This window comes from Gymnoscopelus braueri (assembly GCF_963280865.1).
Source record: "Gymnoscopelus braueri genome assembly, chromosome: 5".
Lineage (NCBI taxonomy): Eukaryota > Metazoa > Chordata > Actinopteri > Myctophiformes > Myctophidae > Gymnoscopelus > Gymnoscopelus braueri.
Window position 1 is genome coordinate 51,044,780 of NC_137606.1, and position 27,530 is coordinate 51,072,309.

Genomic DNA, 27,530 nt, shown 5'->3' on the forward strand with positions numbered 1-27,530 from the left:
GCACTCCAGGAATGCGGAAGTGTGCAGTTCTCAGACCCAAGACGATGTGCCAAAACTTTAAACGACATGCCGCTTACATACCTGTATTACTTTAACCCATGAAGGAGTGCAATTCTTTCTCATCTATATGTAGATCACCACAATCACCAAACTTTTTACCAATGTTTATTTACAACAGATAATTGGTGTTTGCATCTCTGACCGGATTACTGCTTTTATTTCCCCTCCATCTGTCATGGGGGAGGCGGTATAGCGACCAGGATTACTACAAGTTTTTGTGAGGGTATTAACTACCCTAGGAGACACGGGGAGAACATGCAAACTCCACACAGAGTAGGCCCTTTTGCCAACCCCACCTAGGGTATGGGCACTGATGACGTGGAAGAGAAGACACGCCCCCCAGCGCCCACAGTCTAATATATATTGTATTGTTATAAAATACACAGAAAATGTGTTATCATTGAATTTCTGCTTCTACATCTTGGTGGCACCGCGACCCATGATGGACTTCTTAGTGTTTCTCTCAGGTTTCAAAAGCATTATATAACACTTCGGTCCAAACAGCGCCACCAAAAGGCCAAAACTAGATGCTAAAATAGCAAATACCTCCACTACATCTGCATATTTGCCTGGAGAGCTGATATATGCTGGGATGAATGCTATCCACACTGCACAGAAGATCAACATGCTGAAAGTGATTAACTTGGCTTCGTTGAAGTTGTCTGGGAGATTCCTTGCCATGAATGCTAGGACAAAGCTGAGGAGTGCCAGTAAACCAATGTAACCTAGTAACACTGCAAAACCAACTGTTGATCCCACTTCACACTCATAGACTATCTTATCACTGTTGTATTGTGTGTTTTTATGAGGAGTTGGTGAGGCTGACACAAGCCAGACTGTGCAGATTATTGCCTGGATGGAAGTAAGAGCCAGAACTGTTCCTCTCTGCTGCATAGCACCAAACCACTTCATAATGTCTGCACCCCCAGGCTTGGAGGCCTTGAACACGGCCAACACCACCATAGTCTTTACCAGGATACACGAGACACACAGCACAAAGCTGATCCCAAATACTGCATGCCTCAGCTGACAAGTCCAGAGCCTGGGACGGCCAATGAACAGAAGTGAGCACATGAAACACAGTTTCAGTGACAGCAAAAGTTGGAAGCTGAGTTCTGAGTTGTTGGCGCGTACCATGGGTGTGTCATGATGATAAACGAAGATTCCCAGGACAATGGTACAGATAAGTGTGCCTAGCAATGAGATGGTTGTCAAGGAGATACCCAGGGCCTCATGGTAGGAGAGGAACTCCATGCTCTTAGGGACACAGTGGTCACGCTGGGTACTGGACCAGAAGTCCTCTGGACAACTGGTGCACTCTGTAGAGTCTAACAAAGAGGACAGACAAGTAGTTGAAAAATGCACAATCCACATAGAAATTCTGCTCACTTAAAATATTTTTTTTTTAAAAGGTCGCAAAGTATCTGTCAAATTACTTTTCACTTGTAAATAAAACTCACCAATATTACACTCTAGGCAGCTTGACTGACTTTATTGCTTGCAAATTTAAAAACCTAATGGGTAAAAACTGCTTCTTGTACAGCGCAGAAGTGGAATGGAACAAATTGACAAAATAAATTAAATCGAGTGTTTCCCTCATTGCCTTTAAAAAAAAAACTTAAATAACCAACACAGAAACGTTTTTGGGTCTAACTAGGTTAACTTGATTGATTATTATCAAAACTCTTCTTATTAACACATTGGGTGTCCGAATTTTATAATAACAGATTACGTTCGGTGCCAGAAATTTCACCGTTGCGCTGCGCTGTGCTGTTTAAAGCTGTAGACTCCAGGACAAGCAATCCATGAAAAACAATGCAAGTGTGAAGGGTGCGCGATGGTCCTGGCTAAAGCCTGGAACAACAACATGTCTCATGCGAGTCACCATTGCAGAGCGATCGCGCATCGAGAATGACTCGTTTTGCCCACTGTAAAAGGTTAAGGAGATACAGAGATTTTTAGCAAGGAGATAGAATGGGAGCGGATGGGAGCCAGATTTTTTGGCACGGTGATCCATCTGTCCCTTACTTCTTAGAGTGTTCATGGGTGATTCCAGGGCTAGCCCCCCCCCACCCTTGTGAAAAAAAACGAAAAAAACAAAAAGGTAAAAAAAAAAGTATATTTACGTTTTTTTTGCTTTTTGGCACTCCACGGGTGTATTTGCAAAACCGTATATTTACGGTTTTGGCACACAATGTGTTAATAACTATTGTTTGGATTTTATCCTCAATTTGTTACATTTCATGTTTTGTAGTGTTTTTATGTCACCTAACCTTTGTGGCCGTCTTTTTGCAATGGTTTTCAATAGGAATGGAGTGTTTTGTTGCCATTGTGCAGATTTCCACAACAAAACATTCCGTTCCCATTGAAAACCATTGCAAAAGACGGCCACATATAGGCAGAATCAAAGTTAGGTGTGACCGTACCCTCAGGCTTTGTTGTTTTTTCTTCTTTTTTTATCCTCAGTAATGATACAAATCTGTTTGTATATCGTCAGGTGTTAATGTGCACTTTTCTGTGCTATAACCAAATCAATCACCACCAATCACAACTCAATCAATCAATCAAAAGACTCAATCAATCAATCAATCAATCAATCAATCAATCAATCAATCAATCAATCAATCAATCAATCAATCAATCAATCAATCAATCAACCTGTCTGATTGCTGATCTCTCCCTCAGAACAAGCAATACAGTCAAAGCAGCAGACAGGTTCTCCTTTCCTTCTGGCCACACGGGTTCCAGGGGAACAGCTCTCACTGCACACTGACCGAGGAGGCTACAAAGGAAAGGAACAATTATCAGTTTCAGTCTAAACTAAATTACATTCACATCATGAGCTCAACATTAGTAATTTTAGAAAGCCAAAGTGACCTTTTTGGATTCAAAGTTCCAGAAGATTTTGTCTTCATCAAGGATGAGTTCTTCATATCCGGAGGCTGACTTTTTGACCACACCCACATTGTGAACCTTTATGCTTCCATCAGGGAGCCACACCCAGTTCATGACATCATAGATTGGTAAAGGATCACCATTCTCATCAAATGATACATCATCACCAAATGAAGTGGTGAAGTTGACCTTTTCCAGGTAATAGACAAGCTAGAAATTGTGATGCGTGCGCATGCGTGCGCATGCGTGCGCATGCGTGCATGTCTTTCTAGATTTTCAAGTGAGCCCTGATCCCATGAACCATATAGCTATATAGCATACATGGGCAACTGGCCCACATGAGGCCCTGTCTGTTATCAAAGATGCCCACCCCTGCTCTATAGCAATGATTACTATCACAATAGAGAGCTTTAACTTTTTAACAAAACACATTTTGATTTAACAGGGTATCTAAGTTACTGCTCCAAGCACTGATAAACATCTACTGACAGGCAATTAGTATTACTATATACATCACTATAAGACAAGTAAGACGCGCGAACGCGGTAAGCGAACGCAAAAAAAGAAAAAAAAGAATGAAAAAAAATATTTAAATCTGCGTTAAAAGGAGCATCTTAGAAAAATACAAATTCACAAAAAAAAAACTTGGAATGTTTTTGAACAATTCAACAAAGTGTTTGAAGTGCCTGTTTCACCCACTTCCGGGGGGCGGAGCCAAAATCCGAGCCCGATGTATTTGTTCGTAGACCCCCACTTAGGGGGGGTAGAAAAAGTTTGGGAGCGATTCGGGCACTTTTCATTTAACATGGGGTTTCAATGGGGAGTTTTTAGGAGCCTTCTCCGGGGCGTGGCTTCCGGGGGAAGGGGCGGGCTTAAACGCAACCTTGACAGGTGTGTTCAGTTTTCAAAGACCTTTCATTTGATGTATGGTACGTCTAAATTGGACATTTACTTATCTCAGAGGAGCTGCACACAGGCAGTGCACACAGAGAGACAGACAGACAGACAGAGACACAACCCAAGCAGGGTTACATAGTAAGCTCCACTTGGTCGGAGGCGCGGCGCAAACATTATTTCATTTCCTTGTGTCCGCCAGGCCGAAAGGCATGGCGAGAGAATATGTTTTGCCCCCTGTCTGTCTGACCGTCCATCCGTCCGTCCTTCTGTCTGTGTCCAGCTAATCTCCGCCACCGTTGGCGTGGTCGCTGTGAAAATGCGCACACACACTCCCTGGAAGCATTTTTCACATAATGCCTTTTAGAGCGCCACCAGGAGGCTGACTTTTGTAAAACACATATTTTGCTCTTACTCCTTCAGATTCTGTCCAATCATGCAAATCAGTACAAAGTATTTTTATAGTCATGTGATCAAGATGGATGTGTCCGACACACATATTCCCACTATGCAGAGGAAGAAATGCCACCCTTTTCACATTGGCATATCATAGCGCCACCAGGAGGCCATAAGAACCTACCTGACCTGGCGGAGACTTGTGCCCCGAGGAGCACTTTTTCTAGTTTAATTTAATTTCATTGTCTCCGCCAGGCCGAAAGGCATAGCAAGAGAGTATGTTTTGCCCCCTCTCCGCGTGTCCGTCCATCCGTCCGTGTGTCCATCTGTCTGTGACCAGCTAATCTCCGGCACCGTTGGCCCGGTCACTGCGAAACTGAGCACACACACTCTGTGGATGCCTCAAATCATGAATGCAGTGTCTGATTGCTGTGAAAGGCCTTCAATTCAATTCAATTCAATTCAATTCAATTCAACTCAACTCAACTCAACTCAACTCAACTCAACTCAACTCAACTCAACTCAACTCAACTCAATTCAATTCAATTCAATTCAATTCAATTCAATTCAATTCAATTCAATTTAGATCATTGTCAACAGAATCCATAGTACAATCATTATCCATAATACATTAACATACATTTTTCATACTACTGTGTCCATTTTTCATGTGTTTTACCAATATCATATTTACCTTCACTATTAATCTGAATGTGAGTCCAACTAGAAACATTAACAGGTGAACTCATATACCTTCATATACATTCATATACCTTTTCATTCATTCATACCTGCCATAGTTGTATTGTCTGCAAACTGGCACAGCTGTTCCCAATGAAAGGCCCTCTTCCTGGCACACATTGCAACATGTCATGGAGGGCATGGGCCAGAGCATACACAGCCTTGTACACATTATACTCTGGTCTGAGGTCAGACACATCCAACAGTGAAGTTTCTGCTGTTCCTAGGTCCTCTTGTCCAGTACACACCCCTCCACCATTATCCACCCACTCTGTAGGAAGGGGTGCAAACTTACACTGAAACGTGTGCTCCCAAAACTGCCTCACCTGAAGAAACACAATTAAGACTTAAACATAAATAAACCAGTTTAATATGAAATGAACCAAAATACTCACAATGCTATTTTCATGGCTGTTGTCACGCTCATTGTCAGGATGTATTTTTAACAAGAAGTCCTTGAGACCTGGTATCTCTCCACGACGAATGGAGATACCGAGGGTTCCTCTCAGGACCGGCATGAAGTTAGGAGTCTGGAGTCTAGTATATGTTGACCAGGATTCACTGGCCATCCATTGCAGACCTGTCACATTCTGCTTTACCACCTATTGTGTTGAACAAAATATATTAGTATATCTCATTTCTGTTCGACAGAAACCTTGTATAAAACCGAACCTGTGTTCAAATGGGTCCAATGTGTTATTATTAAGTCACAAGTTAATACTTTTCATAGGTTCGAAACCCACATATAGACTTTTTAAAGAATTGCTTATAGCAGTAAAATGTTTGATTGGTGTTATTATCTGTTTGCTTATTGTATACAGAAGCACTGAGATCAAAAGGTACATAAGAACATGTGTAAAATAAGCACCCAATTGCTGAGCATTTAAGTATGAATCTAGAGAGTGATTAAATTGCATTGCATAAAAAATGCTTTAAAAAAAATATATATATATTCTGAAAGAACGTGTACTCTTCAATATAACTAATTTCATATTCCTTGTAATTATGAATGCATCATGAATAATAAACCAAACCTCCTCCAGGAGTTTAGCCATGCCGCTCTTAAATACAAATGCAATGACCACACGAGCTGTGGATTTCTTCATCACAGAGACAATCCTCTGAAGTTCATCTGGGTCAGAGTTCTTGGGCACAACCTCCACATACGCTGGACAAGCCAAACCAGACTGGGCCAGCTCAGACTGGAAGGATATGGCAGCATTGTGTCCGTAGTCATTATCAATGAACAGCAATCCTACCCAGGTCCACCTGAACCACCTCATAATCTGGAGCATAGCTCGCACCTGATTGGATATAATGGAGGGATACGTGCTTAGGCTAGATTATTCACATAGTGAATCAGTGAATCTCCTACACAGATTCCACAATAGAAAAGGTCAAATGATTCTCTTTTGATGCTGTCAATAAAGACCTTCAATACAAGCTCACAACTATGTGAGCTTGTATTGAAGCTCGTATATCGTAGATCTTTTATTTAAAAAACATCACACCCAGTGTGAAGTGAGCGGTGTGGTCATCACAGTGATGGAAGCTCACTTATAGGAGCGGCTACACCGCTCAAAAAAGAGTCTGTGAACATTTTGAAATACTGTGGAAACCTATGACATAACGTGAAAAAGTAAATGTACCTGGAAGGCGTCACTTGGGATTGTTCTAAAGAAGGATGGGAACTGGTTATGGTCACTCAGACAGGCGCAGGTGGAAAAGTAACTGACCTACAAAAGGTACAACACATCTGTTCTCTAATATATTAAATAATTAACAACTGTCCACTGCAAACAGGGAAGAGCATATGAGCATGTGAGAATAATGACAATAATACCTGTGTTATAATCAGCCCTCACCCATCAATCTCGCGCTCGTGCTCGCGCTCACTCTCTCTCTCTCTCTCTCTGTCTCTCTCTCTCTCTCTCTCTCTCTCTCTCTCTCTCTCTCTCTCTCTCTCTCTCTCTCTGTCTCTCTGCTCCAACCTTCTGAAAAGCTGCTTCACACTCCATTCAAAATATGCCAGCTCTGTTCACGTGCTCTAGCTGAAAGTCACATTGTCATCGTCGGGTGGAAAACTCTTCTGTCCGAAACGGTTACTTTTCAGGAAATGGGGGATCCAATGTAGTTATTATTTAGTCACAAGCTGTTAAAACTTTTCATTGGTTCAATATTCATACAACCCAGAGAAACTATAATCTACTATAAATACCAAAAATAGCAGATCTACAAGATCACAACGTGTCATATCGTGTCAGGTTGTAAGCTTGTAGATCGGCAATTTTTGGTACTTTTGTGTGACACTGTAGTATGACAAAGTAGGGCATTTATGTATGAAAAAGTTTTCTGCTCGACAGCAATGATTATGTTCTATCTCTTTCAATTTGTAAAAAAGACAAAATGCATTATTTATCATATTTTAGATCAGTAAGTAACCAAAATTAGGCATAAAATATGTCATGGTAAAAGGGGGTTCAAATAGGAAACTTACCTGGGCCACTCTGTATAAACCTAATATTCTAGCAATAGCAATAGAATTGGTTGAGGTAACAGCGCCCACAATTCCTAGCACTGGAGGGGAGCCAACACATCTCTCATCCAATTGAAACTGATCCTCTCTCCCAGTGACCAATGACAATGTTGCACGGAATGTAACTCCAAGCGTCTGGCATGTATCATAGAGACTATATCCCAGAGTCACATTGGGTAGTAGGCTGCTGTTTCTGTTGATCTCATTAATGGCAAAAGCCATGGTCTGTGCACACCTGAAGCCTTGAAGGTGAAACCTAACACAAAAATCCACGGTAACCATGTTTGTTTATCTTAGTAGAAATATACAAAATCAACTAATCCTATGGTACTATACTATCAATCAAAACAAGTTGCCTATTGTCTTGCTTGCTATTGTATTTGTGATACTCACCCGTAGCAAGTGGGATCCTGTTGCTTGGAGGTGAAAGACAACTCAGAAAAGACAGAGTAGAGGTGGATATGAAACAAGCCACCCAGAATAAAGTCTCCAGCCTTATTAACTCTGTTCAGATTAAATTGTTCTTGTAACTCACAAGAAGAGGAAGATGAGGAAGACAAAGCAGAGAATGAAGAGAACATTATCAAGGTCAAGTACATGTATGAAAGCAGGTGTGTGTCTACAGAAGACCTCATGACTGTCCTCCTCTGTCTAACTCTCTCCCCCCCATTCTAAATCCATTGTCCAGTTGCTACATTTTATACACAGTGCTATGTCGTCACCTGTGCCATCTGATGCCACTACGTAATCTTTTACACCACCTATCTGGCAGAGGCAGTAGAGGCAGGGCTTAACATACATTAGCAAGCCTTTCGTATCTAAAAAATGTTGTGTGTGTTCTTTTATTTATCAATTGTGTGTGTGTGTGCGTGCGTGCGTGCGTGCGTGCGTGCGTGCGTGCGTGCGTGCGTGCGTGCGTGCGTGCGTGCGTGCGTGCGTGCATGTGTCAGTGTGGATGTGTGGCAAAACTAGTTTTTTCTTTTTTTTCTGACAGATTGGGTTGATGCTTGTGGAGGGGCCTGTACTGGACAAGAGGACCTAGGAACAGCTAGACTGTTGGATTTATTTTCATGATTTGTTTAGGACACAGTGGCAGGCTGCAATGTTTTAATCGGTTTGTTTATACCGTACTAACACACTTTAGCTCTGGAATTCACTCTTTTGCCCACCAGCTGATGGTATTGTACTGGACCATTTAATGAGGTGTACAAGACCTGATAGGCCCCTGTCATGTGGTGATGAGTGACATCACAGTCAGGCCCAAATTGGGCTCCTGATCCACAACCTCTCCAACACCGCCCAGCCACCTCAGTCCAACATCAACACAGGCAATTGCAAATAAGCTCTTGGCCATTGGCCTTGCAGTCTTTCAATACAGCGACATGTTCCTGAGAAACTAGACATTACAACTTACCCAGGGGCGTCAGACAACGCAGTTGCGTTGGGGCCCAGAGCCATTTGGGGCCCACCCGTGCCGTCAGTAAATTAAAATAATAAATACATACAATACAGAGATGTAATGACAGTTGAGCTGACCGAAGTGTGACAGAGCCCGGTGGCTGCTGCTAGCACCTGCCCCCCCCCCCCCCCCCCCCCCCACAGCTCTAGTGGAGAGGGTAGGGTAGGCTAATAACGTGGAGGAAGTATGTTGCCATGTATGCTTATTATAAGCGACTTTGGGCTTGTTTTTCTGTAAAGTCGCTTGTAAATATTGGTACATGCGGTTTGTTGTATTTTTTTATTGACTGCCAATCACGTAGATCTACGCGAACCGCTTTAAAGCCGCCACGTGCCAATCGCGTAGATCTACGTGAAGTGAATTTTTATTTTATTTTTTTAATGTTTTTTTTTTCCAATTTCACCCAAAGACCAAGGAGATATGATTAGTTGAAGATCTAGACTCCTATCCACTTCCTTGTTAACTTAAAACTTAAAAATGCTGTATTTCGGCTCCTGAGTACTTTTTTTTTTTCCAATGAAAAACTCTGGCACTGGCTAAAAAATTATGAAATAATTCTGGCAGTCAATGTGTTTGACCTCTTTTTACCCAATTATTTTGTTCTATTCTTTTTTAATTGAAGATCTACAAGCTCACAACGCGCCGCATCGCGACACATTGTGAGCTTGTAGATTGGCTATTTTCAATTGGCTATTTTTCAACAGTGGGGCCCACTGTTGCCTCGTTACGCTGCTGGACTTACCTGTCTATAAGTGGGCAGGAGAACCACTTTTTATGCATTTTTTTTTACATCACCAAATTCACACAGGTCTGCTTTCCGATTTAATCCAAATATCTAAGCTGTGTGATGTATACATTTTCGGCTTGTTTTCATAGACCTGGTTGCTTGCTTCTCTCGCAAAATCTGGCAACACTGGAAGTCTGATGAGGCAAGGTACACGTTCATCTAGACCTCGTAACTACTGTACAGTACGCCGCCGCTGTCATCTTGGTTTATAGACCGAAATGCACAGTTTGGGCAGTTTTCAGTGTTCTGAGTTGAGGGCCCACGTTGACCAACCCGCGTCGGGTCTATAAGTCTATAAGTGGGCAGGAGAACCACTTTTTATGCATTTTCCGATTTAATCCAAATATCTAAGCTGTGTGATGTATACATTTTGAGTTAAGACCATTAATATCAACCCATGTCCCTCTGCACTGTAGCACCTGGGACTGTTTAATGCTTAGCCTGTCAAAGTGGTGCCAATGGCGTAGCCAGAACGCTAGCATTGGCTAGGCCTAGGCAGGAGCGGGTGGGCACGCATGCATGCACGACCGGACCTTGCGCACGCACGAACCTATATATACACGCTGTTATCAAAATGGCTGACTATTATATAACATTTTAAAAATATATATATATTTTTTTTTTTGTAGAGACAAAGCATAAATTAGGCTTGTTAAAGATAGATAAATTAGACTTCATAAAAATAGGGGTTTGATGCAAAATCTGCCCTTTAAGATGAAAGTTCTATGATTGACAGGGAATCTTCATAAAGTTTTTAGTAGAAATAAAAACAAAATCACACATATAAGCTACATAATACCATTGACATTGAAGACTTTCAAAAGAAACGATAGTGTCTGTGTACGTGTGTGTACGTGTGTGTGTGTGTGTGTGTGTGTGTGTGTGTGTGTGTGTGTGTGTGTGTGTGTGTGTGTGTGTGTGTGTGTGTGTGTGTGTTGTCTGCACACAAATACCCAGACAACTCGGTGTATCCAAGCAGTGGAATCCTTCACCATTATGAAAAAAACAACTCAAATTGAAAGGTTATCCATGGAATACTCCCTTCCATTTCGGGCGCTTTAGTTGTAATATTAGCAGTAATACATCCTTTAGAGATTAACATGAAAATGTAAGTTTCAAGATTGACAGGGATTCTTCATACAGTGTCTGTAGTGAAACCCAAGCAAAAACACCCAGGAAGTGTAGGTCCAATCCTATAACTCTATGGTTATGATATCCAACATTACAAACAGTGGAGGCAGCAGAGCAATGTGGATTTGAACTCCAGAACAATCTGATGAGGATGAGGGACACCGAAAAGGGGGATTCAAATGATGGGGCGAAGTTCCTCCCCAACATACTGTATAAGAGTGAAATAAGGTCTGTTCATGTCTAAATAAGTGTTTACATAAAATGTCCAAAGAAGATAAACCAGCAAGCAGTGAAATCCTTCATTACTATGAATAACTAAAAATGAAAACATTATCCATGGAATATTCCTTACCATTTTGGGGGAAATTTCCAACGCTTTAGTTATAATATTAGCAGTAATGCATCATTTAGAAGTTCACATAAAGAAAGATGAAAGTTACAAGATTGACAGAGAATCTCCATGAAGTTTTCTGTAAGAAACTCCAAGCAAAAACACCCCAGAAATAGTAGGTCCAATCCCATAAATATCCAGTCTGCAGCACGGGCACAGTTGCTTGGTAAACCTCCTCAAACTTTTGAGAAACTTTCTTTCACCCACACAACACTCACTATTGGATCATGCACAAGTAGTTCCATATCAAAACCTGTTTAGTTAGAAAACAAAATACACTTACAGTAACAGAGCAGGAGAAAACATGCTTTCTTCTGCAGTGCAGATACAAACCAACAGGTACACATAGGTGGTTCTGAAAGACTTTATTGGAAATTAGTAACAATGTACACCTGGTGCTAAAAGACAATTTTCCTAATGTTAAGCTTAAGGGTGCAGTACACACCAAACTTTAATTCTGCCTATAAGGTCGGAGTCTGCCAATGCTTTTGAATGGTAATGGAGTGGTTTGTTGCCATTTACGGATTTCTGCAAAAAAAAATCTAAGCATGTGGTGCAAAGTAACTAAGTACATTTACTCAAGTACTATACAATAATGTAGAGTGCTTACAATGCACAGTACAATACAATTTTGAGGTACTTTTACTTTACTTTCCATTCTACTCCCCTACAATTACAGCATTTGACAGCTTTAGTTACTTGTTACTTTGCATATTTTATTATTAACTCTTTGACTGCCAATGACAAGATTTGTGTTTTCAGTGGTTTTCCACTAGATGGCGCTGTTCGCTCGCCTATGGGTCACTGTTTGGCTCCCAGAGAAGGCGAGGAGCAGCGGGTCACGTGATCGCAAAACAAACAGCCCTTTTACTTTCTTGTAATTGTATCTGGAAGAATGGCTTTTTCAGTATGCCCTGTAATTCCAGCATCATCATCATCTTTTTTTTCTTGCTTTTTTTTTCTTGCCTCAGCAAAGTTGAGCAATTGTTCAGTAGAAAAGGCTTATTTTATATCCTTAAATGATTTTATATCCTATTATTTGGTCCTGTGACGGAAAAAAAACACTGTCACTGTCATCCCTTGTGTCCCCTAGACTCTTTAGGGCCTAAACCAATCTCAAGACATCCACGGATCCGCCTACATCTGACGTCATCGTACAGCTTGTTTTAGCAGATATTCGCTGATTGGCTTGTCGTTAGACCCACCCCCACCTCCGACTCTGATTTGACAGGTTTTTCTTCGACCGTGAAAAGCCATAGGCTCACATTATGACACTAGACCAAGAGTAGCTCACTCAGAGAGTGGGCGTGGTCTATGGTCTGGAACCAGGCTACTGTTCTTATCTATGATGAACAAAACCTCCTAACCATTTTTGTTTTGTTTTTTTCATTTCCTGAAAAATAAACATTTTGGAGTTAGCTGGTTCCTGCCCGGACAGCAGATAGGGCATTTATTAAATATAGTATACTAGTCCATACGGGATAGTGCACACTCAAAGTATTTTCTCAAAGTATTGAGAAAATAATGTCCAATAAACAAGCCAGTTTCAATTGTGTTCCATTTGTTTACATGTTTGGTGCGCTTGACACAGTGCAATGTGAACACAAAGTAGCAAACCAAATGAAAAATGCAACAATGTTGCATTTCACCCCCAAATCGCACCGAGTCTACCAACCTATAGGTGTGAAGCTGCCCTAAATCTTAATTTTGTCTTCAGGTGAGGCAGTTTTGGGAGCACACATTTGTGTAAATTTGCACCCCTTCCGTCAGAGTGGGTGGATGCTGGTGGAAGGGTGTGCACTGGAAAAGAGAACCTAGGAACGGCACAATCTACCCTGCTGGATGTGTCTAACCTCAGGGTAGAGTTTAATGTGTACAAGGCTGTGTATGCTCTGGCCCATGCCCTCCATGACATGTTGCAGTGTGTGCCAGGAAGAGGACCTTTCACTGGGCACAGCTGTGCCAGTTTGCAGACAGTCCAGCCATGGCAGGTGGGATATTAATAAACACTTACTAGGGTTTCTAGTTGGATTACAATTTTCACTGGTACGAAGCATGAACATAATAATTTTCACATAGGCCTACTGCCTGCAGTAAATGTTTACCAATGTTTTTTTTTCTTTCTAATTTATGTATTTATTTATTCATGTGTTGTATTATTGTTATTGATAATACTAATATATTAAAATAAAATGCGGGGGGGTGGGGGGGATACAATATATTCTGTGCTGGGGCACAGAACCCCCTCCCGAAGGTTAGAACAATTATATTTCATGTTTAAATTGTGTTTGAATAGTGTGAGGATGTAGTTAATACATCAACAGTCCCTGTCACGTGTCACTAGTGGGTATCTTGTACCATTTCTAGCTGGTGTATTACCTGGAAAGTATAAACTTCACGACATCATTTGGTGATCAAGTATCATTTGACAAGAACAGTGATGCCTTACCAATATGTGATATCATGAACTGGCTGTGGCTCCCTGATGGAAGCGTAAAGGTTCAACATGTAGGCGTGTACAAGAAGTCAGCCTCAGGAGATGAAGAACTCATCCTTGATGAAGACAGAATATTCTGGAACTTTGAAACCAAAAAGGTCCCTTTGGCTTTCTAAAACACCTCATTGAATTCATGATGTGAATGCAACTTAGTTTGGACTGAAATTGTTACTTTCCTCTGTAGCCGCTTCGGTCAGTGTGCAGTGAGAGATGTTCTCCTGGAACCCGTGTGGCCAGAAGGAAAGGAGAACCTGTCTGCTGCTTTGACTGCATTGCTTGCTCTGAGGGAGAGATCAGCAATGAGACTGGTAGGTTTACATTATGTATGTACCTGTATATTATGTATTATGTAAGAGTGTAGTCTATGTAGGCTACTATATATGTTATCTTTAGGATGATACTGTACTTGTGTGTCCCTTTAATTGTCTCTCCTTTGTTAGACTCTACAGAGTGCACCTGTTGTCCAGAGGACTTCTGGTCCAGTCCCCAGCGTGACCACTGTGTCCCTAAGAGCGTGGAGTTCCTCTCCTTCCATGAGGCCCTGGGTATCTCCTTGACAGCCATCTCATTGTTAGGCACACTTACCTGTGCCATTGTCCTGGGAATCTTCATCTATTATCGAGACACACCCATGGTACGCGCCAACAACTCAGAACTCAGCCTCCAACTTTTGTTGTCACTCAAACTGTGTTTCTCATGCTCACTTCTATTCATTGGCCGTCCCAGGCTCTGGACTTGTCAACTGAGGCATGCAGTATTTGGGATCAGCTTTGTACTGTGTGTCTCGTGTATCCTGGTAAAGACTATGGTGGTGTTGGCTGTGTTCAAGGCCTCCAAGCCTGGGGGTGCAGACATTATGAAGTTCTTTGCACATAATTTGCACAGCCTGGCTTGTGTCTGCCCCACCAACTCCTCATAAAAACACACAATACCACAGTGATAAGATAGTCTATGAGTGTGATGTGGGATCGACTGTTGGTTTTGCAGTGTTACTAGGTTATATTGGTTTACTGGCACTCCTCAGCTTCGTACTAGCATTCATGGCAAGGAATCTTCCAGACAACTTCAATGAAGCCAAGTTAATCACTTTCAGCATGTTGATCTTCTGTGCCGTGTGGATAGCTTTCATCCCAGCATATATCAGCTCTCCAGGGAAATATGCAGATGTAGTGGAGGTATTTGCTATTTTAGCATCTAGTTTTGGCCTTCTGGTGGCACTGTTTGGACCAAAGTGTTATATCATCCTTTTGAAACCTGAGAAAAACACTAAGAAGTCCATCATGGGTTGTGGTGCCACCAAGACATAGAAGCAGAAATTCAATGATAATACACATTTTATTGCTATTCTGATCCAGGATTGACAGGATACAAAATTACTACATTAGACTTGAGGATCAGCCGAGGTTAGACGGGTTGGGGATCAAACAAGGCTTGAGATGGTTTTTGGGCATGTGCAGAGGAGAAATTAGATGTGCATTGGGAAAAGGATGCTGAATATGGAGCTGCCAGCAAGAGAAGAAGAGGAAGGCCAAAGAGGAGGTTTATGGAGTCACTGAGGGAGGACATAAAGGTGGCTGGAGTGACAGAGCAAGATGCAGAGAACATAATCAGATGGAAACAGATGATCCGCTCTGGCGACCCCGATGGGAAGTAGCCGAAAGAAGATGTGTATTTTATAGTAATATCTTTATATATATATTTGATTGTTGATCACCGTGTTAGTAATATATTAAACTAAATCCAGCCACCTAAAATGAGTTGAATACTAAAATAGCTGTCTATCATTAACGTAAACGTCAGAGCTGGAATCAGAGTGTAAATCTGACAATTATGCATAAATAGCAACTTACGTTAGTACTCCATAGCAGTGTTAGCAACAATTCACTTGCAACAAACACTTTCTATTTTGGTTTTGCTTAGTTTTTAACAATTGCTAGCCAATTTTGGTCAAATCTACAGTATATTCCATACTTTAGTGTTACAATATTATTGTATCATGTCCATCTTAAAGACACAAATGTATATTACCGAAATCACATACACATTATTAAAGGAACTACCCCAGGGAGATAGATGGCCCGGCCATCTATCTCCCATATAGATTGGGTTATTGCTCTAAGTCTAATGATCAATACAATGTCCTGATGTGAAAGACAATATTTCAAATGAAGAAGATAAAAAATAAAGGTTATTATGTGTATGTGGACAATCAAAATGTGTTCGAAATATTTTATTTGCATGTGGTGTCAAAAATGCATGTGTGTTAAAATTAATGTTCATACGCCACACTGACTATCAAGAAAATAAAAACATGCCGAAAGGTTGCCGACCCCTGCCATACTCATGTCATCAGAGAACTCCATATATGGCCACAAAAGGAATACAGACAGATACAGAAATTTCCAAATACATGCAAGGGATAATTGATGGGTAGCCGGTCATTATTGATAAATAAATCCCGACAGGGTGATTAGGCACCAACGCATAGCGGAATAGACGCTTATTACACGGCTACTTAATAAATAAAGTAATAAATTGACCCAAAAGTAACACATTGTGTCGGATACATTATAAAATCAAGCAACGCAGGTTGATATGAGCAGGTGCTCTGAGCCTTTGATTGGACAGCGGTCTGTTAACCTTTGATTGGACAGCGGTCTGTTAATGAGCTCATCAGTCATTATCCAGAAATAACACCAAGGGGGCCCTGGCACTGCAACTGAAAATCAACATTTTGTTTAGTCAGTCGGAGACCCCTCGTCCATTTTATCCACTTGGAGATGATCCACTTCCAACTTCCACTAGGCATATTTCAATATAAAACCTGTGTTGTCACATTACACGTTTCCAATTGTGTAAAATAAAATACACTCTTATTCTGAAAGCCTCCCAGTTGTAGGAGGAAGTCCAATTTATATTGAAGCCATTTGACACTTCACAAACAAGGAAAACAACGGAACTGGACTAAACGCATTAATTTGGCAAAACTTAATATTTACGATAAGCCAATGTGCTTGTGACTTACACAATGCAGACACTTTGGAAGTGCGTTCTCTCTTTCGACTTACGCTATGTGGCAGCAGTTAGTAGTGAGTAGTGAGTCAAATGATCTCATCTGGTTAACTTACAGCCTAGCATAGTCTTGCACTCAGAGCTACAATAACTACTGTGCTGTAAACATGTAAAGAACGAAACAGACCTACAATGGCAATAATGTAACATGGCAAAGAGGGATATAATTTACTAACGTCGAGTGACATTCTAACATTGTTGTTGCAAACGTTGCAATTAAGCTTAGTTTGCACAGTGTCGTTTTTTCAGTATGCACACCAGTTCATTAGACCGATGTCTAACAACTCCGTCTGTCTGTCCAGTGAGTGCTTTCTGCTTGGTACTGCGGTCAGTACACTACACTGCGCTGCAAAGAGCAGAATCAGATTATTAAAATGGGGCGGGACCGGTGAAAACATGCACGAGCACAAATAAAATATCTTGAAGCTAACAACGCGTAGAGTTGTGACACGTTGTTAGCTTGTAGATCTGTTCTTTTTGGCGAATGACACCACCATACTACAGAAGTATAAATTAAAGGTTTCATGACATTCAGTTTTACAACACATTACAAGTCTTTATCATGGTCCTTCAAACGTGTATAAATAGTTTTAACTGAAAATTCCACTCCAGTTATCCATTGCAGGTGTTTTTCTCTCACATTTCTAAAGCCTTTTCAACTGCAATGTAAAAATAAATCTTTGCCTGCGGGTGTAGCTGTTGATGGAAAGTCACGCATCCAACAAGCTTTGAACTGAGCAGATTGGACCTTCCGTTCCAGAGATAATGGCCAACACATCTTGAAAACGTCCACTTTTGCCGATTTTCGATAGAGTTTTGGCCATTGTCGCCCTTTATTCTTTAATAACACGGGTTAGGAAGGTCGGACCGCGACAAACTAGATACCTGACTAAAGTTCACTTTAAGTTGCATACAACACATCCACTGCCATTTCCGTTGGCCTTACCGTTAGGGCGCTAAGGGCAGTTGACATTTAATTTTTGGAGGTAGATTTTATTTTATTTTTCTTTTTTTCCCCTCACGGAACCCGAGGTTCGGCCCGGCCTGACTAATTAGCATAGATTTTGGGTTCGGGCAGAATTTGAGAACTCTAAGCCAGAGCAAAGAGCAATGTTTGTGCAAAGTGTGGAGTCCGTTTGAGCGCTTGTGTATTGTGAGACCCTCTCCAACGCTGGATGTGCTTATTATTTAGTTACTGCAATGCAATGGGCTTAATGTGTCATGAGGTCCATGGGGTATGTATTGTAATCACTGTATACAGTATGTGTCACATCAGTATGGTAGAGAGGGATAGTTGTGGTGTTGCCCCCTCTCCATTTCCTCATGTAAGTGAATAGGTTTGGTGGTTGGTTTGCAGCATCACAATTCAAAGAGTGTTCTTAAATAAATAGTGATCAATACTAATCCTTCCCATCTGAAACCCACCGATCATTACAATACTGTAGTCCATGATGTATGGTTGCTCATCCCTCTCTATATTATGACACTGTAGTAGACCTAGCTACAGGCCTAGTACAACATTGCACCTGTTGAGTCACTATTTCATCACCCCTGGGCCAGATGTCATCAGTAGTAAACACACACCTGCCTTTGCTTGCCCAGCTAATGTTTAATTTGCATCCACCTGGGTATAGTCTGTTGTTGCCAGACGATCAGTGTGATCAGAAGTGTTTAGAGACTCACTGGTAATTTTCCATGTGCTGCTGGAGCTCACACACAACCTGTTCCTCTAGTGCACACAGGGATGACGTTGTCTTTTTTTTCCTTTTGCAAACACAATTAAAATGTGTGAAACATTAAGAAATATTTCAAAATCCTGTATGAGCATAGGCATGTTAATGAATAGAGGTACAATACAAGGCAGGTGTCACACACAAGGCAAGTGTGCACAGCAAATAGGCAGACTAGTATATCTAGTACCACTAGTACACTAGTAGCTTTAACTAGTAGATTTTATACTAATCCCATTTCCAGGCCACCACTCAACATTTTTGACATTAATTTGGTAAGTTGTGCTCCTAGCAGAAAATAAATAAATGGCATGGAATCAGCAGCTTGGAGGTGGATAAAATGTTTTATGACATCAACCGTAGAATGGCTGCAGGAAGCTGTCCATTAGTCTGATGCCCCAATAGTTCGATAAATGTAATCTATTATTAACAAGATGATCAGCAATCAAATATATCCATATAGAAGTATTGTTATAAAATACACAGAACATGTATTATCATTGGATTTCTGCTTTTATGTCTTGGTGGCACCTCGACCCATGATGGACTTCTTTGTGTTTCTCTCAGGTTTCAAAAGGATTATATAACACTTTGGTCCAAACAACGCCACCAATAGGCCATAACTGGATGCTAAAATAGCAAATACCTCCACTACATCTGCATATTTGCCTGGAGAGCTGATATATGCTGGGATGAAGGCTATCCACACGGCACAGAAGATCAACATGCTGAAAGTGATTAACTTGGCTTCATTGAAGTTGTCTGGAAGATTTCTTGCCATGAATGCTAGGACGAAGCTGAGGAGTGCCAGGAAACCAATATAACCTAGTAACACTGCAAAACCAACTGTTGATCCCACTTCACACTCATAGACTATCTTATCACTGTAGTATTGTGTGTTTTTATGAGGAGTTGGTGAGGCAGACACAAGCCAGGCTGTGCAGATTATTGCCTGGATGGATGTAAGAGCCAGAACTGTTCCTCTCTGTTGCATAACACTGAAAAACTTCATAATGTCTGCACCCCCAGGCTTGGAGGCCTTGAACACAGCCAACACCACCATAGTCTTTACCAGGATACACGAGACACACAGCACAAAGCTGATCCCAAATACTGCATGCCTCAGTTGACAAGTCCAGAGCCTGGGACGGCCAATGAACAGAAGTGAGCACATGAAACATAGTTTCAGTGACAACAAAAGTTGGAAGCTGAGTTCTGAGTTGTTGGCGCGTACCATGGGCGTGTCTCGATGATAGATGAAGATTCCCATGATAATGGCACAGATAAGGGTGCCTAGCAATGAGATGGCTGTCAAGGAGATACCCAGGGCTTCATGGTAGGAGAGGAACTCCGCGCTCTTAGGGACACAGTGGTCACGCTGGGGACTGGACCAGAAGTGCTTTGGACAGCTGGTGCACTCTGTAGAGTCTGTAGAGAGAGATAAGTAAAGTGTTGTCCTAAAGATAACCTACATTGCTACATCCTACTATCCTACTATGAATGTGGAAACCTCTGTCCTTCCTTCTGTCTGTCTGTCTGTCTGTCTGTCTGTCTGTCTGTCTGTCTGTCTGTCTGTCTGTCTCTCTGTATGTCTGTCCTCATCCATTTATCTCCTCCTTGACCAATCGATCTGAACTTGCAATTCAACTTTCACATTTCCCCATAATGTCCCTTCCCTCAATGGAAATGGACCGTGGATGAAATTAGACCAAGTTACGTTCGTAAATCGCCACAATTTAAACACTTTATTATTCGCTGTTAGAAAAAATGCTTGGCCTGTGAGCCGGGTGATCTGACTCACGCTCACTACATCAGTTGCAGAGGACTCCGCAAATAGAGCAAAGGTCCCACCTCCCCCTCATGTCAAAGTAGTTGTCAATGTTTACAACTTGATGTGAGGACATGTGGAAATATCCTTATGGATCCCAAGAGAGAGGAAAAAACAATGTGACGAGTGATCAGCTAAACGCATGTTCTCTCTCTTTTCCAAGTTTGATGTCAGTAAATAAACAGTGACGTTCCGCAGATGCACATCTCTCTCTAGTAGTCTGTCTGTGTTGTTAACCGAGCTGGACAGTGCATATTTGCCTCTGTTCTGTGACTTTATACGAAACAATTGGCCCATGTTCGGGGGGAGCCGGGCGGGGAGACCAGGCGAGGAAGCCGGGCGGGGAGGGGGAAATTTGTCACTGCACGTACTCCTACAGGCTTGGGCAGCACGTTGGGCAGCAGGAGCAGGACGAAGGCTCTACGTTCCTCCCGGTGGGGGCTCCTCAGTCAGTAGGATACAATAGCAGTGACAACACACAAATGTATGTGGAGAGGAATTATTTGGCCTAACGACTACATTGGAAAGAATAAGGGGTAAAAAACACACCCAAAAAAAGAGAGTCTGCATTTAGCTTGGGTATGAGACTAGTGACTGTAAACCAACCTGTCTGATTGCTGATCTCTCCCTCAGAACAAGCAATGCAGTCAAAGCAGCAGACAGGTTCTCCTTTCCTTCTGGCCAGACGGGTTCCAGGGGAACAGCTCTCACTGCACACTGACCGAGGAGGCTGCAGAGGAAAGTAACAATGATCAGTTTAAGTCTAACCTAAATTACATTCATATCATGAGCTCAAGTTCTCTAGTTAGTTGCTCTAGTTATTTTAGGAAGCCAAAGTGACCTTGTTTGTTTCAAAGTTCCAGAAGATTCTGTCTTCATCAAGGATGAGTTCTTCATCTCCGGAGGCTGACTGCTTGACCACACCTACGTTGTGAACCTTTGTGCTTCCATCAGGGAGCCACGCCCAGTTCATTAGATCGAAGATTGGTAAAGCATCACCATACTGATCAAATGATACACGATCACCAACAGATGTGGTGAAGTTGACCTTTTCCAGGTAATATAGAAGCTAGAAATGGTGATGAGCAGAATCATGAAGAGCAAGAGACTTTTTTGTTCTAAACTTTAATCCAATTAGAAACAGGTATACTTTAAATTAATATCCCACCTGCCATGGCTCTATTTTCTGCAAATTGGCACAGCTGTGGCCAGTGAACGGCCCTCTTCCTGGCACACATTGCAACATGTCATGGAGGGCATGGGCCAGAGCATACACGGCCTTGTACACATTATAGTCTGCCCTGAGTTCAGACACATCCAACAGGGTCGTTTCTGCTGTTCCTAGGTCCTCTTGTCCAGTACAAACCCTTCCACCAGCATCCACCCACTCTGACGGAAGGGGTGCAAATTTACACTGAAATGTGTGCTCCCAAAACTGCCTCACCTGAAGGAACAACAATGAAGACTCAACCCATTCAATCCGGGGACGTGTCTGTGTCATTTTTAGATTTCTTTGGCTATTCAAAAATAGCAGATATACAAGCTCATAGCGCGGCTTAGAAAGATCGTTAAAATGTTTGCAAATCTTCGAATATATATATATATATATATATATATATTTTAAAAATATATTTAACATTTGTAACTCAAATATTTGCTTCTGGGGATTCTACAAATGTCTTCTAAATCCTATAGTTTAAAAAACCAAAAAAAAGTATGTTGCTATAATATCTTTTTCATGTCAAAGACCCCCCAAGATGAAATGTATTTGGCCGCGGACCCCTATCTTAAAATAGTTTGTTCCAGGGACCCCCCAGAAGCAAAGATTTGAGTACAAAATGTTTGCTTTAAAAATATACATTCAAAGATTTGCACACATTTTCTAAATATTAAAAAAATAGCAGATCTACAAGTTCATATCGCTATGAGCTTGTATATCTACTATTTTTGAATAGACAAAGAAATCTTAAAATGAAAAAGATTATTTCATGGTCTTAAAGGGTTAAGCATAAATAAAATAGCACTTTGGGAAAAAAAACTGCCTAAGTATGTAAAGTAAACTCAATACTGACTATGTTATGTGGGTCATTGTCAGGATGTATTTTCAACAAGAAGTCCTTGAGACCTGGTATCTCTCCACGACGAAAGGCAAAACCCAGGGTGCCTCTCAGGTACGGAAAGTAGTGAGGAGACTGGAGATAAGGGTCTCCCCACCAAGATGAAGTGGCAGGAAACATCCATTGCAGACCTGTAACATTCTGCTTTACCACCTGTTGAATGTTTTGGGATAAATAAATACATAAATGAACTAGAAAAAGTGCTCCTCGGAGCACAGGTCTCCACCAGGTCAGGTAGGGGCGGCCATAGCTGAGTGGTTAGTGAGCCCGCCAAGGGAACCAGAGGCCCTGGTTGCCCCAGGTTCGATTCCAGGCTATCCCAGCATATGTGCCGATGATATGAAATTTGTCCCTGAGCAAGACTCTTAACCCCAATTGCTCACAGGTTCTCATTGGAAACAAGACCGCAAGGACTTTCATGAACGACCTGTTAAAAGGAATTATCCTTATCCTTTGGTTAGTGTGGGCCAGCAATGTTTGGAATTCGCCAATCAGGCTGGAATGTGAAAAATCAGGATGCATCGGACGGATCCGTCTTAATCACTTGACTAAAGAGATAATATGTACTGATTTGCGTGATGTTTAGGACAACGTTTGTAGGAGTAATATTGTTTTGCAAAATTCGGCCTCCTGGTGGCGCTATAGTAGGGCAATGTTGAAATGGTGGCATTGGTTCCTCAACGTAGTGAGAATGTGCGTGCAAAGTTTCACCGCAATCGGACGCTGCGTTCATGATTTGCGGCATTTTGTTCAAAACGGACCACTCCTGCAAACTTTAGATGTCAATCTTAGCCAATAAGGATGGAATATGAAAAATCTAACAGATATATAAAAGGCAGATGTGAAAAATGCAGGGCAAAGGTTTGTGCACATACAAAGGAGTGCACATACAAAGTTGTACACAGATCGGTGCAGTTATAGGTAAAAACAAGAATCGGCCTTTTACAGTGCCACCATGAGGCTGATTTGAACATATTCAAATGGCATTTCCTCCTCGGCACAGAGAATGTGCGCAAAAAAAATCACGGAAATTGCACGCTGTGTTCATGATTTGAGGTATTATGTTCAAAACGGAGCACTCCTGCAAACTTTGGAAGCCATTCTTAGCCAATCAAGCGATCAAGCCAACAGTGCGGGAGATTAGCTGCTCACAGACGGACGAACGGACGGACGGACAGGGTGCAAAACCTGCTCTCTCGCCAGGCCAAAAGACAATGAATAAATAAATGCATGCATACATACATACATACATACATACATACATACATACATACATACATACATACATACATACATACATACATACATACATACATACATACATAATAATTAAGTTTAATTGCAACTTATGTTCACTCATTTTAATATATGAAGGGATGTCTTTGCTTCAATATATTCTCATTTTAGATTCCTTCAAATTACGAATCCCTAAATTATATTAGGTATAATAACACAAACCTCCTCCATGACATTATAAATATAGGTCCCATATGCAAAGACAATGACCACACGAGCTGTGGACGTCTTCATCACAGTGACAATCCTATGGAGTTTAGCCAGGTCATTGTCAAAGGGCAGAGCCTCTGAATAAGACACACAACCCAGTTCAGACTGATCCAGGTCAGACTGGAGTAAAAGGGCAGCATCACGTCCAGCTTCATCATCACTAAACAACACTCCTACCCAAGTCCACTCAAACCACCTCATAGTCTGGAGCATAGCTCGCACCTGGATAGAGAATGGAGGGATAAGTACTTAGGTTACTTAGGTCAGAAAGTGCTTGGGTGCTCTGTTTTATGTCATCAAATCAAATCAATCAATCAAAAGGTCTAATCATTGTCTTTTCATGCTGTCAACAGAGACCTTCAGCTCCAGCAGTAGTTCACAACCTTTTCTAGATCAGGGCCCACTTGAAAATGTTGTTTGCGGCCCACCCATCTGATCATCTAACAGGGCAGCCTGTGTTGATTGGTCAGAAAGGTGGGCCACATCCATTTTCAGAGCATGTGTTATTTGGATGATCAATCAATCGATTACGTTCCGGTTTGGATCAATGGAACTAACGTAGTATACTATAAGTTCCTATCTACAGTATCTGTATCACAATGAACATTTTAACATTTTTTTAAAAAAGACAGATACCATGAAATATGTTTTAACACACACACACACACACACACACACACACACACACACACACACACACACACACACACACACACACACACACACACACACACACACACACACACACACACACACACACACACATACACACACACACACACACACACACACTTCACCTGGAAGACAAAACTTGGCATTGTTCTAAAGAAGGATGGGAACTGAGTCAGGTCACTCAGACAGGAGCAAGCAGCAAAGTAACTTACCTGAAAAAGGCACAAAACATCTGTATTTTTTTTTTTTATTATTATTTTCCCTGCAAGGAGAGCATGTAAGCTGAGCTGAGACTTAAAAAACATAACATTAGAAAACATAAAGCTGTGTTGTGTTTAGCTTCAAACAAGCAGTGGCAGCCTTTAACATAATGGAATCTCATTTCAGAAAGCAAGTGGAGCTGTTTTACCACAAACACTCTACCATACCCTATACATCACAATGTAGACTGTGAATACACCTATGTATCCTTAAAGGACGTCCTTTAAGCACCAGTGTCACGTCACAAAACATCAACTTTTAACAACAACACATTATACTAAAAGACATGGACATTGTTCTTTTTTTTTTCATAAAACGGGCAATATCAATACATTCTGCAGTGTAATTAAACATATTAAATAGGCCTTGGTAAAATGGGATTTAAGGTAGGAAACTTACCATGGGCACTCTGTACAAACCTAATATTCTAGAGATGGCAATAGAACTTTTTGAGGTCGAAGGACCCACAATTCCGAGCACTGGAGGAGACCCAACACAGCTCTCATCCAATTGGAACTGTTCCTCTCTCCCACTGACCAATGACAACGCTGCACGGAGTGCAACTCCAACCGTGATACATGAATCATAGATACTGTATCCCAGAGTCACATTGGGGAGCAGGCTGGGTTTTCTGTTGATCTCATTAATGGCAAAAGCCATGGTCTGGGCCAATCGGAAGCCTTCAATGTGAAAACTAACACACACAATTATACTGCAACCTTGAATATCGATTTGTGCAAAACCAATTTCTTTATATTACTCCTACAGATTTTATCCAAACATCATGCAAATCGGTATACAGTATCTCTATAGCCATGTGATGAACACGGATCTGTCCGATTTCCCATATTCCATCCTCATTGGCTAAGGCTGGCTTCCAAAGTTTGCAGGATTGCTCTGTTTTGAACAAAATGCCTCAAATGATGCACTCAGCGTGCGATTTCCGTGAAATTTTACACGCACATTCCCACTAGGCTGAGGAAGAAATGCCACCCCTTTCACATTGGCCTGTTATAGCGCCACCAGCAGGTCTAATTTAGCAAAACACATTTTTGGAACAAAATGCCTCAAATCATGAATGCAGTGTCCGATTGTCGTGAAAGGCCTAAGAAGAAACGGGCACCCTTTTCACAATGGCCTATTATAGCGCCACCAGGAGGCCACAATAATATACCTGACCTGGCGGAGACCTGTGCGCCTAGGAGCACTTTTTCTATTTTTTATTTTATTTCTTTTTTCTCCCCCCTGAAAGGTAATGGTGTGAACAAACAAGGTGTCCACCCGACAGCGACTATACTTGTAGAAATATACAACATAAATGTATCCTCAGTGGTGTAAAGTAACTATGTGCATTTACAATGTTGAGGTCCTTTTACTTAGCGTATTTCCAATTGTCAATACTTTCACTACTACTCCACTACATCTCGGAGGCAAATATTGTACTTTTACTTCACTACAATTATTTGAAAACTTTAGTTACTTTGCAGATATAAATTATTACATTATAACACATACATTATACACTTTAGCCTTAATTTATACTTAGGCTATTTGAACATAGCCGATCTACAAGCTCAGATCGCGACGCGTTGTGAGCTTGTGGATCTGCTATTTTCAAACATGTTTGTACTTTTACTTTTGGTACTTTAAGTACATTTTGATACCAATACTTTTTGTACTTTTACTCAAGTACATTCGGACTTTTACTTGTAACAGTAATGTAGTACTTCTACATTGCAGCATTGATACTTTTACTCAAGTAAAACATGTGAGTACTTTTTCCACCACTACTTATCCTGTTACTATTATGCTCCCTTGCTTGTATTTGTGATACTCACCGATAGCAAGTGGGCTCCTGCTGCTTTGAGGTGAAAGGCAGCTCAGGGAACTCAGAGGAGACGTGCATGAAAAACAGGCCACCCAGAACCACGTCTCCAGTCTCGTACAATCTGCTGACATTAAACGGTGCCTGTAACTCACAAGAAGAGGAAGATGAGGAAGACAAAGGAGAGAATGAAGAGAACAATATCAAGTATGAAAGCAGGTGTATGTCTAGAGAAGCCCTCATGACTGTCCTGCTCTGTCTATAACCTCCTCCCCCTTTCTCTAAATCCATTGTCCAGTTGTTACATTTTATACACAGTGCTGTGCCATCCCCTGTGCCACGTTATGGCATTATGTGCCACGTTATGGCATTATGTAATCTTTCACAACGCCCATTTGAGACGAGGCAGGGCTTAACATTATTTGTAGGCCTATTAGTATTATTCTTTTATATGAACATAATGGGGATGGGAACTGAGTCAGGGGGGTGTTCTAAATGTCAATACAGCAATGCATTGATATTAAAAAAGAAAATGTACTTTCTTATTTGTACTTTTTGAATATTTACTTCAGTATATATGGAACTAATATATATACTCTATGGACCCCCTGAGTGTCTGGAATAAAGTTTGAATTGAATTGAATTGTCAACCACTTTCCACAACTACTCCATCACCAAGCCACTCACCCACCCCCATGTCAATATGGACAACTTTTAATATGCTGTAGGCCA

The 27,530-nt window shown here is 41.4% G+C and overlaps 1 protein-coding gene across 1 annotated transcript; it reads right to left on the reverse strand.

The window, feature by feature from the left end:
* Positions 1 to 474: 474 nt before the first annotated feature.
* LOC308085976 (extracellular calcium-sensing receptor-like) lies at positions 475 to 27,495 on the reverse strand (the record flags this gene model as incomplete). Its single annotated transcript, XM_080429293.1, has 13 exons — positions 475 to 1,388; positions 2,719 to 2,842; positions 2,938 to 3,165; positions 5,037 to 5,312; positions 5,382 to 5,588; positions 6,021 to 6,290; positions 6,636 to 6,722; positions 7,484 to 7,778; positions 7,916 to 7,938; positions 23,993 to 24,160; positions 25,373 to 25,667; positions 26,812 to 26,942; positions 27,490 to 27,495. The coding sequence occupies 13 exons, from the start codon at positions 27,493 to 27,495 to the stop codon at positions 475 to 477; spliced, it is 3,024 nt and encodes a 1,007-aa protein (XP_080285419.1).
* Between the last annotated feature and the right edge of the window lie 35 nt (positions 27,496 to 27,530).